The sequence below is a fragment of the Tachysurus fulvidraco genome, chromosome 11 (genome assembly GCF_022655615.1).
Source record: "Tachysurus fulvidraco isolate hzauxx_2018 chromosome 11, HZAU_PFXX_2.0, whole genome shotgun sequence".
Taxonomy (NCBI): domain Eukaryota; kingdom Metazoa; phylum Chordata; class Actinopteri; order Siluriformes; family Bagridae; genus Tachysurus; species Tachysurus fulvidraco.
This window is the reverse complement of record NC_062528.1, coordinates 9,458,637-9,470,754: the sequence shown is the minus strand read 5'-3', so window position 1 is coordinate 9,470,754 and position 12,118 is coordinate 9,458,637. Positions and strand designations below refer to the sequence as shown.

The following is a 12,118-nucleotide window of genomic DNA, read 5'->3' as shown; positions in this document are numbered from 1 at the left end:
TTGGCTTTGATGCAGCAACCTCAGGAGAGCATGATTTTGTGCATGCGTATGTGCATATTTTGCATATATGTTTAAACATTGGTGTTCAAATGCACCCCAGCAAGCCAACCAAGCATGTAAACACAGAAATGAACGTGTTTCAATTTACACCTTGTATATCTCACCCAATGTCCTGTTGGGTATGCCTCATCCCTGCCTTATTATTACCTACAGTGCTTGTTTTTTTTTTAACATGCTTTTTAAAAAAGTGCTTAGCACTTAGATGATTCATCTGCACAATGGTTAGGGCTGACTGCTTGTTTATCAGAAAAAGCAGTGAGGAGAGAGTGATTTCTGAGTGATTTTCCTTGTGAAGCCTTCTGAACTGAACTGTATATTGTGACACAGAGAAGAAACACATTTTGTAGATGGATCAAATGTCATGAGAAACCAGAAGCATTACAGGGATCATTTGGCTTCACAGAGGCCTGTTTCTGGGGTAATGTTGCTCTACTGGCCTCCAAATGCATGCAGCAGATCTACAAGACAGGCAAGACTGATGAATATCTAAAAGCTCTTGGATTTCTAATGACCTTTAATCCTCAGATCCCATAACTGCACATTTGGTGACTCATCATCTCGATCAAGCAGTGGGAACTATAATGTGCAAATCTGCTAGTTCTTGTAAAAAAAAAAAAAAAGCCCCAATACATACATACATGTGAATAGTGTACATTGTTATTTTAATGAACAGAAGGCACGAAATGATCAGTGATTAACAATGGAAATCAGAGCAAAGCACATGTTCAATGTGAAAATCAAGTGAAGATACTACAGAATCATCCTACAATACAAATAACAGATAAAAACGTCTAATGGCATTTAATAGAGATGGCGAGGATGGCCGGCCTCAGCCTGCAGAGCATTATCAGTGAGCGTGGTCATTAAAACGAATGCAAGGTTCTCATTGTAACAAGGAGTTAATTGCTAGCAGCACATGGTAGCAACCAACATAAACAGAGATAAATACAATGTTCCATGATGCCACTGATTGCTTAATACTAATAGGTTTGAGCAGGAAAATGGTATTTAGTTGGAAATTACAGTGGAATAAATGTGTGATGTGGATCAGTTACCACATTTCTTTCCTGTAGTTTCCTGTGAAAAGTGAAATCTGTTAAAAATAAGAGGCATAACATCTTAAAGAGACAGCTTTAGTGCTGCATGGCTAGCAATAAAAGCGCCATTTGCATCATAAAACCGATTATGCAGTCTGCCAGCGCCTTGATTGCTCCAAGATATCAACAACATCCGTCATGTTGGAAGACAAAAACCTGACTTTCTCCCACTGTCTCCCACAACAGATGCAAATTTCACAAGTGGCCTTTGAGACAAATTAAACATCATTAATATTACTGTCACTAGTTTTTCCGGGAATCTAACAAGATTACTCGTTGTCCTAATAACAAGTATGGCTACTCTGGATTAGCATGTTTATTAGTTATTGAGGACTGTTACAGACCGAGCTGGGATTATTTACTCATTTAAGTAGAGACCCTGCAGGGCCAAGCAGCAGCTATAACACTACATATTGTTTGTCCTGTTTCCCCTACTAAAATATTTACCATAGCTTCAGCATCAGCCTGTAAGTTGCAGATAGTAATTGTCTTTTGTGCTTTGTATAATTTCTCTCTGTCTGGGGCAGCTATCTGCAAAGCCGCCTGGTGTCACACCATGTCTTGAAGGAAACAATGGTGTATTTTGCAAAAAAAAACAAAACAACAAAAAAAAAACCTTTCTGCTTATTTACATTGGAATTGCAAATGTACCCACTGCACCTCAATTCATGTAATGCTGTATCTTTGCCTTTCTTCCCTTCCTCCATGCCAATTCATCCTTTCTTCTTTTCCACTCTCAGGTGCTATTGAAGCTTGCCTGGGCCACATGCTGAAGCGGAGAGCTGCAGGCTTTCTCCGCAGCGATAAGATTGCTGCCCTCTTCACCAAGATCGGGAAGGTGTACGCCATTGCTGAAGAGGTTTGCCGTAAGGTCCAGGAGCAGCTGCAGCAGCAGGCTGACATCACCAGGTCTGAGCTTTCACCTTGTTCACATTAATTTTACTTTTTTTTTTTTTTTACCAAAGTAAATACAGTGTATATATATATATATATATATATATATATATATATATATATATATATATATATATATATATATATATATATATATTACACACACAGTTGTATGCAAAAGTTTAGGAACCACTGCCACTTCTGGCCTTAACAAGAACTGTGCCTGTGGTCTTCCATTTCCTCACTATATTCCTCACAGTGGACACTGACAGCTTATATCTCTGCTATAACTTTTTGTAGCCTTCCCCTAAACCATAACATTGAACAATCTTTGTTTTCAGGTCATTTGAGAGTTGTTTTGAGGCCTCCATGTTGCCACTCTTCAGAGGAGAGTTAAAGAGAACAACAACATGCAATTGGCCACCTTAAATACCTTTTCTCTTGATTGAATGCACCTGTCTATGAAGTTCACAGCTTAATGAGCCACCAAACCAATTGTGTGTTCCAATTATTCAGTGCTAACTAGTTACAGGTATTCAAATCAACAAAATGGCAAAGGTGCCCAAATTTATGCACCTGTCTAATTTCGCTTTGATGCATTTTGCACATTTCACTACTGAAATATTACTGTGACTTTCAGTTATTTAGATAGATCAAAATGAAATTGTGAAACTGTGAAAATGAAATCCTAAACTTTTGAATACGAATATATATATATATATATATATATATATATATATATATATATATATATATATATATATATATATATATATATATATATATATATATATAGTCGCACCCAACAACCAGATTTTTTCCATCTTGTTACCAGATGTTTCCATCTTCAAAATGAACAAAGATACTATTTCTTGTATACACAGATTGATTTATGTAATGGTAAGAGGTGCTGCTTTTCTACCGTTCATGCTATGAGAAACCATTTGATTTGATGTCACTTGCTTATCTCTGGGTTGAAGAAACTGTTCCAAGTTTATCTATGGCATCTGGCAGACACCTACAGTATATTCAGAGTAACTTACATTTATCTTATTTATTCACCTGAACAGTTGAGGGTTAAGAGCATTGACCTGAGGCCCAGCAATGGCAGCTTGGCAGATCTAGGATTTAAACTTACAGCCTTCTGATCAGAAGTCCAGCAGCTTAACTGAGTAGGAATTCTGAGTTGAGCTGCCGTTTTCTTCATTTGTTCCTAAAACATCTGAAATTACAAACTGAATAAGCTCTTCTGTGGAATCAGTCTCATGTGTATAATAAGTGTATTTTCTAGACTTGGGTCTTTACAGTCAATCCGTATAGCCATACTCATTACGTCCAGCTGTTGCAACATGATATTAATCAATGTTAATGGCTGAAAATCTATGCAAGAAATTAGAAAAACCACAGAGCTGTTTGGTGGCTCCCTAAACAGCCATTGCAGCTTTCTGCTGGAAGTGAGAGATGGTTTGTGTGGATGAACCAGTGCTTCACTTGGCTTCTTATTTGTCCATTAATTCTCCATTAGCAAACCCATATGGCACGAGGAGCACAGAGGGCTTCTGCAGAAAAGGGAGAAATCTCTAGGTGATTGTAAAGGAGTGGCGCACACAGCCTTTGCCTTCTGCGTGTACGTATAACCGTGTAAAAGAGTTTCAGCTTGCACTCAGCGACGCTTCCACACACAGACTTATTGCAGTGCAACTCGTACTCCTTTCCACTCCACTGAGGCCCCATTTGCTCAGTTACTCCAATTGCCATGGCAACATTACAGCATCATGATCGGTAGAACAAAGGACAAACTTGCTCATTATAGGATATCTGTGAGACAATGATTAAGGCTCTGGTTCGAAGCAGAAGAAAAGGTTATTACTAAGTACATCACAGAGTCAAATAGATTTGTGATGCCAAGAAGGTTATTGCACTTGTGGCATGCTTGAGCGTCATTGTTTTCTGAATTTGCTTGTCATCTTTCTCTTAGAGTGGCACTAGGAGCTCTGAAATCTAATTAGGCCACATCAGCCGATAGGAGCTGCTCAGTGGAGCCCCGTCCCACAGCACAGACTAAATCTAATTTGCTTGATCCATTCTGGGTTTAAATTATGTTAGATGGATGTTACTGAGAGATAAGAGAGAGGTGGACCGTTGGCTATTACATGGCAGTGGGAATGCATGTCCCTATGCAAGTGTTTCTCACATCACAAAGATGACAAGTTCGGGGTGATATAAGGTGCTTACAGGTGAACCATACCATCATGTATCACCATAAATAAACGGACTTGTTCGTAATTTGTACGTTGTAAATTGCTGTAAATGTATTTTATCTTTAGGAAGACCTGACCTGAGCTGTACTAAACAGTATGAGTTGGATATTGGCTTGGATTAATAAAATCAGATGGTTTCAAAGGGGAAAAAATGCAGAAGCATTACTAAAGAGAACATTATTCAAATGTGCCCTTTTTATTTATTTAATTCTGATGATTTCCAATCAGTATAAACAAATTATTATTTTAAGGCCACACGTCTGACATAAAATGGACAATGTTGGCTTTAGGTGTCTGGTGTTTTTAACTCTGTTACCTCTGATAACATTACACAGAATTGTAGTGGTTTTTATGATAATATTGCCACTAGTAGACTAGGTAAAAATTGAAATACTTAAAAAAAGGACAAATGTTTATATGAGCAGTTAATCACCACAGTGGAGTTTGACATGACAAAGAAATTCAACAATGAACATAGACACAACAAACCAGGCACAATAAACAGACCTAAATCGTGATAAACAATTATTGACCTTACCATTTTTGTAATGACTCGTTAGCCTGACTTCGAAACAAACCCACGTTAGTCATTGATGTGTGGTGGCCTAATCCCTAACACTTGATGTTGCTGTCATCCACATATCGATATGGAGAAGGAGCCCATTTGAAATAAGTCTTTATTCTTTTCATTCATTCATTAATCATGGTATCTGTTTGCTGCCCATACCGTCTGTATTAACCGGTCTATGTAATGTCATCATTCTTTCTAGTCAGGGAAGGTGTTATTGCTCTCTGTGCAGAATATGACTGTAAATTGCAATCGTATATGCATATCTTGAGCAGCCATTTCAAGTACTGGGATTTATTTGCTTAAAATGGCCTGTAGGATCGCACCCAGCTCGACTGGCATCTGGTCTGGGATCGATTCTAATGATGGTTTGTGGGGATGAGGGAGATGCAGTGGTGCAAGAAGTAGGATCATTCATCTTTGGGCTTGCCTTAGCTGAAAAGATCAATAGAATATTGGCTTAGGTCACTGTAGAGTTTAATCATGTTGGTACCCAAAATGCTCAAATGCTGGAAGTCTGTCTTTATAATTTCCTGCTTGGTGTAGTGGCTAGAAACCTTCTTAGTCCCTTCAGAGTCTATCGTGATTCCTCTAACAGTGCCATCAAGACATTCTTGGTTTTTTGTGTCAGTAAAGGTCATGCTGTCTCCATGGCCTGACGTCTTTATTTCTAAAAGTGCTGGTAGCCTTACAAATCAGACTCAGCACTGTGGTGTCTTTCCTGAAGCATCACTTTTTTCTGTAATAGTTCAAAATTAAGTTCACGACATTTAAGTACAAGTGTACTATCTAGCTGTCCAAGACTTGATATTGCTGACTTTTTTATCCAAGAAAGCAGTGATCTGCGATGAGCCTCTCAACACAAGCTGACACAATCCATTTATATGTATTTTATCATCTCTGGGTGAATGGCTTTGCAGGTATAAGTGGCTGTGAATAAGCGTGTCGTGACTGCTGCTAGCCCTTCTTGTCTGCAGTCGACAAGCTGAACACTGTTTCTCCCCTGTGGATACAGTGTGTGAAAAAAATACAAAAGATTGCATGAAAAGATAAATAACCCACCTTCAGGCTTTGGGATACTGGAGATAATGTCATTCTGGTGGGTCCTGTGTGGCTTTACGCTCCATCCATCCATCCATCCATCCATCCATCCATCCATGGTTATAATTACAGTGATAGGGTTTTGTTATCAAGCAAATTTAGGAACTTGCCAATTTTAAAAATAACCACAGATTGGGACCAAGACATGTAATGTGGCGTGACACATCCAGCCAAAGCTTCTTTGATTTATGTGCAAACATGCGTACAGCTGTCATAGAAAGTCGTTATGTTTTATGACTAGTAGAAGTTTAAAAAAGAACCTCGAGCTTGCAATTTTGCCATCAAGTTGTTTGTATATATGTATGTGCATGTGTGTGTGTGTAAAATAGTATACAAAGTCTTTAAACGATGTATAATTGTGTTATCATTGTGATTGGCTGTATATTATGCCATATTGATTAACTAAGAGTTTTATTTTCTGGCTTTATCTTGCTTTCAGAAGAACCCAGAGCACAAGTGGACAGGAGCCTCTCCGCAGGCAGGGTTCATCTTCAGGCCGAGTTCCTCAGCCTCTTTCAGCTCAGGCCATCAAGCACATCTGGGTCCGCACTGCCCTTTTTGATAAAGTCCTGGACAAAATAGTGCAGTATATTGTAGATAACTCAAGGTAGGATGAAGCTTACGTTAACATGTATACTCCATTAATGCACATGTCTGCATTTGAATAAAGTTAAACGAATCACCTTGTGCTGTCTGTGTGTTTGCAGTAAGTATTATGAGAAAGAATCCCTGATGCATGACTCTGTATTCGGCCCAATCTTGGCAGCACTTCTGGGTGAGCTTCTATGTTTTAATTCTCAGCAACACACTATGAACTCATTTTTATAGTGGAACTGTAGACTGGTATATATATAGTCTCTTTTTTGTTTTGTGGTTGTTCACTGACCTGTATATCTCCACCTTTATTTAATCTTGACCCTAGTTGGGCCTTGTGCTCTGGAATACACCAAGCTGAAGACTTCAGATCACTTCTGGACAGATCCTTCAGCCAATGAGCTGGTTCAGAGGCACAGGATCCATGGAGCACATCGAGTCCAGGAGGCATCACCTGGCCGCAGACCTGCTCTGGGGGTGAGAAAGTGGGGGCAAGTGGGGGGGGGGTGATTGGGGGGTTAGAGAGAGTAATGGCGAGTATGGATGCATGGAAGAGCAAATAGACATAACATAAAATAGACAATACTGGATTTGATCTATTTGATCATGATAAAAGTTGCTGAATAAGATATTATAAAGTATATAGATAATAGAAGCATCAATACGGTCACTAATATTCAGAGAAGTGAACTCCATATGGTTGCTTCAGCAGTGTAAATTGGAGGAAAAAAAAACTAATTACAATAAAAAAATCTTCTCTACATGCTTGCCAATTATGTGGACCATCTATTCAGAAACTCCTCCTGCTTTCACTAGAATCTACTAGCAACTAGGTTCTGTTGCTTTGAGTGCCCTCTGACATATTTTTGATAAGCACATATTCACTGAGAACATATTCACTAAGAAGCCTTTATTTGTCACATATACATTACAGCAGAGTGAAAATCTTTTTTTGCATAACATAACAATGGAAGTTGGGGCCTGAGTGTAGGGTCAGCCATGATACGGTGCGCCTGGTGCAGTGAAAGCTAGAGGCTTTGCTCAAGCGCCCAACAGTGGCATATTGATCCTTCGAATTGGATGTGTGTTTCAGTCCCCCTCAAGGCCTGGAATACTTTTGCAATACAATTTATGTACAATTATTTTTTCTTTTCATCTCTCGTCTTTACCTGACATCAGATCCGTAAGCGACAGTCCAGCGGGAGCATGTCCGAGGATAAGTTTGCGGCCTCTGCAAGGGAATACGTGGAGTCTCTTCATCAGAACTCTCGCGTACATCTGCTTTATGGAAAGAACAATGTGCTTGTTCAGCCGGTGAGGAAATTTTGTGTTTAATCTAAGGAAAGATTAATCATGTCATTCAGTACTTTAGAGAAGTTAATCCAGGTGCAAAAATTTTTGATTGCAGTGCTTATCATTCTGGTATAGTCAGGAATTGTTTTAAGCCTATGATAAAGTATACAAACAATCAAATTATGTTACATTGAAATGAAGGTGCTGTATCAGAAAACCTGTGAGAGAATTTAAACCTCTTGAGTAAGCAGATTTTCCAATTTAAAGCTACATAGATCAGGATCAAGGTAGATGAAGGTATTATCAGCATCTACTTAATATGGCAATTATACACACATGGAGACTTAGTGGTTAGTTTGTTTGGCTCACAACACTGAGGATGAGGGTTCGATTCCTGCCTTCACCCTGTGTCTGTGGAACTTGCATGTTCTTCTTGATTTGGGGTTTCATCTTGGTACTCTGGTTTCCTCTTCTAAATGATCCATGTGTAAGTGTGATGTGGTGGGTTTACAATCTCCTGTAGAATAAGTGGTACAAAAAATAAATAAATGGATAGATAAGTGTATGTTAGTAAATGCAAGGTCTTGTCTCGTTTTTTTCTACTATTTCGTATTACATGCACCATCTCATATGTGAGTGTTCAAAGTAACACACGTCTATTTGTTGAGTTTAGAAGAAGGACATGGAGGTGTTGAGGGGTTACCTGTCTTTACATCAGTCTGCTGACACCCTCACACTGAAATGGACACCCAACCAGTTAATCAACGGCACTCTGGGAGACTGCGACCTGGAGAAGAGGTAGCACATCACACTCACACACACTCTCTTTCATTGATCGAGCAGTATATCCGTGCAGTCACATAAATTGATTCTGACACATATACTGATCCTTCGCTTACAGTATTTATTGGGACTATGCGCTGACCGTACCCTTAAGACAGATTGTCTGCATCCACTGTCACCAACGGCGTAAGTCTCTCTGTTTTCATTCTTTGATCCTGGAATCACTCAGTCAACCTTAAACCTGGCTTAATTGTGCCTGAAGCAGGATGCTTATCCATTCTGTTATGCAACAACACTTATATTACATAGTAAAATTGTTGTAACTCAATGGGCTTAATGGACTAGGAAGCATATTTCTTTAAAATATTTACTACAGAGAATTATAATTTCTGACAAATTTCTTTTAGCGAATTTGAGCGGTATGAAGAGATTTTACTTTGTTTATGAAAGTGCTAATTACAGCACTGGGGTAAAGTAAAAGAGCCTATAAAATTTTAATTACAGTTGTTGCAGTATCTTCATATTAAGAATCGTGTGATCACTCCACAAAACAATAGTCATTGTATATAATCCAGTAAAATACTCAGTTTATGTAAACATCGCATGAACACACACTCACCGACAGTTTGTTAGGACTAAGTTCACCTAGGTTCACCCACATATCAATGAGATGAATTATAAGGCTAAAGCTTGGTTGACAAAATTGTTTAAATTCTAGAATGTGTTTGTCTGTTGTAGTATTAAGTTTTCAACTTTACTGGAACTAAAAAGTCCAAACGTGTTCCAGCATGGCATTGCCCCTGATCATGTACTGAGCCTTGTGGTTTGGTACCTGTGCGATGAACTGCACTGCTGACTTTTTTTTTACCAGACGTGAGTCAGTCATGTTTTTGTGCCTTAATGAGCACAAATCCCCATAGTAACATCTTCCCAAAACACTAGAGTTTACATTATAACAACAAATGAGACTTTATAATGGGATGTTCAACAAGCATTTATGGATGTGATTGGTCAGGTGTCCACAAACATTTGGCAATGCAAGAACATTGTTTAGACAGACGTGTCTGGCACATGAGTTAAATAAATAATAAAGTAAAAATTGGAGATTCCTAGTAATATGTAACTTTTGTACCATGAACCCTGTGTAACCAACTATTTACCTAGTTCTTGCTGCGTTAATGCTGGTTGTGAATGACAAGGAACCCTGGCAGGTGAAAGAATCTCAAAATCCTGAGAAAGTTTCCCCACCTTTGACCTCACTGGAAAGGTGTTTGGAGATTGTAAGGGCGATGTTAACCTACTAAACCCTGAATACTGAATCCCAGGTTCTTGGGTAGTTGTGGTTGGATCAAGGCAACTCACACTTTCAGAAAGGTTTATGAACCTCCATGGAGTAATAGCGTTAGGAGTAATGGAGTAATTAGTGTTAGAAAGTACTATGGGTTCTTGTATTTAGATTACTTACAGTCCTCAGGCCTTGCCTCATACAATACCTAAGGGCCAGCCCCAACAGTGCAGGCTGCGGTTGCCAAATCTTCCTGTCCACTAGGTATAGCAGATCTACTCAAGGACATGGAAAAATTTATAGAATCAGTGCACCAATGTACCATCCTGTTAGATGACCCGCTCTTATTTGACGCTCAGAACATAGTCATTGCAAATAGACAGTGTGGCTATAATTCTCAATTAATTATATCGCCTTGCTAGTGAAGGATTTAGCAAAATAATAAGTCAGTTGGAATAATAGCATAGAAATGTGCATGCAGATTATAGTGCAGTTCATGCAGGCTTTCACACTGGCAGTTTAGTCTGAAACAAAGCACGGTGCACATGAAAATTATTAACGTGAAATCTGTCATGCAGACCAGGAAGCGTAGCACAGTACTAAACCCGGGGCTACCAGTAGGAGGTGGTGTGAGTTCACTGTAAAGTTCAGCTTTCTTGCTTCATAGAGGTGATCTACCTCAAACCCTTGATAAGGAAACCCGTTGTTGTATGGCTCTCTATTAAAGGATTTACAGAAGAGGAAAAAGTCATTTAGTCATCATTTTCCTAAGAAAGTATTTGAAAACATTGCAAATTAGATATATTTCTGTTTCAGTCTTGCTTTTGTTCATTTTGTTCATTCTACTTACTTACTTACCTACAGAACTTTTTTTCTGTAAAGTCTTTATCTATGCTTTCTTCAAGCAGTAAAGCTTCTCTGCATTTATATGACACCCCGTGTCTTCTCTTAGCCGATTGTGGTGGGACACTGGTGTTGGTGAGTCAGGATGGGATCCAGCGGCCACCTCTTCACTTCCCTCCCGGAGGCCACCTGCTGGCCTTCTTGTCTTGCCTGGAGACTGGGCTATTACCCCGGGGGCAACTGGAGCCCCCACTCTGGTCCCAGAAGGGCAAGGTGAGTGTTTCAGTACATTCTGCTTTATTAATTGCACTAGGATGCAGTACATGAAGTTTCTCAAATAGAGTGTGTGCACCTTCACATCATGTATTGAATCGATTAACTTCTTAGAATTTCAAGAAGAGCACTTCTTTAGCCTTTTTTTCTCTTGGCTATGTGTCCGGTAGGGTAAAGTCTTCCCCAAGCTGCGTAAAAGAAACAGCACCGCTCGGTTGGTAGATCAGGACAGTGATGATGAACCAGTTGCTGCAGACTACGTGTTCCGCATCGTTTACCCAGGACACCGTTACGACTCCAGTGAGTTAGCTCTGATATTGCTTTCTTTTTTGTCTCAGCCATTTATCTGTTCCTCCACCCATCTTTCCACCTATGCCTGGAAAGCCACTGCCACAGATTTTGGGGCCTTAGTGTTGATTTATTTTATGCTCTTATTCCCTGGATATATTACAGCTGCTGTGGAGCTGCTGACACAGATCTAAGTTCAGATAATCCCATCAGGAGTCAGAAATAATCATGCTAGGGTGTTAATGTGTGTTTAGTAATGTACTGAAGTCCTGGACTTTTAGGACATGGCTTAATTTTAAACTATATCTATGACATAAGACTCTCGCTTGGACTTGATTCGAAAGACTGAGGACCGGTGTACTCAGCCTTTAGTCCTCCATACAATCTACTTGCTACGACATGAGTATTTTCATTGAATAAGAATATAATTTATTAACAAATTTATCACTGAATGTCCATTTTCTGGTTATTATAGAGCTTTCTGATGGCTGTCTGATTGCCCAATTCCAATATTTCCAAATGGCGTTTATACATTAATATGCATCTCACACTGAGAGCATTTAGTAGCCCTTCTGAGATGCAGTTAGATTAATGTGTTAGATTAAGTGCGAGTGCATCTCTGCCTGTTATGTACCTCAGACAGCAGACTTGGTTTGGACTGAAAGGTTTGTGTCTAATTTTGTGTGCACTGATATGTAAAATAGGGTACGTGATTTGTCTGAATTAATTAAGCAAATAAACATACATATACAAACCACATGACTCGGCAGTTAACGGC

At 39.2% G+C, this 12,118-nt stretch overlaps 1 protein-coding gene across 5 annotated transcripts in view; it reads left to right on the top strand.

Annotated features, from left to right (window-relative positions):
* Nucleotides 1-12,118, top strand: part of sgsm2 (small G protein signaling modulator 2) — a 50,713-nt gene that overhangs the window by 24,415 nt on the left and 14,180 nt on the right. For 3 of the 5 annotated variants that reach the window (XM_027175278.2, XM_027175281.2, XM_027175280.2), the window contains exons 3-11: nucleotides 1,898-2,066; nucleotides 6,421-6,588; nucleotides 6,689-6,756; nucleotides 6,904-7,052; nucleotides 7,755-7,889; nucleotides 8,542-8,666; nucleotides 8,770-8,837; nucleotides 10,889-11,052; nucleotides 11,223-11,352. In XM_027175278.2, coding sequence (XP_027031079.1) covers nucleotides 1,898-2,066; nucleotides 6,421-6,588; nucleotides 6,689-6,756; nucleotides 6,904-7,052; nucleotides 7,755-7,889; nucleotides 8,542-8,666; nucleotides 8,770-8,837; nucleotides 10,889-11,052; nucleotides 11,223-11,352 — 1,176 coding nt within the window. The remainder of the gene's footprint in view (nucleotides 1-1,897; nucleotides 2,067-6,420; nucleotides 6,589-6,688; nucleotides 6,757-6,903; nucleotides 7,053-7,754; nucleotides 7,890-8,541; nucleotides 8,667-8,769; nucleotides 8,838-10,888; nucleotides 11,053-11,222; nucleotides 11,353-12,118) is intronic. The other 2 variants (XM_027175279.2, XM_027175282.2) reach the window with 1 other exon arrangement.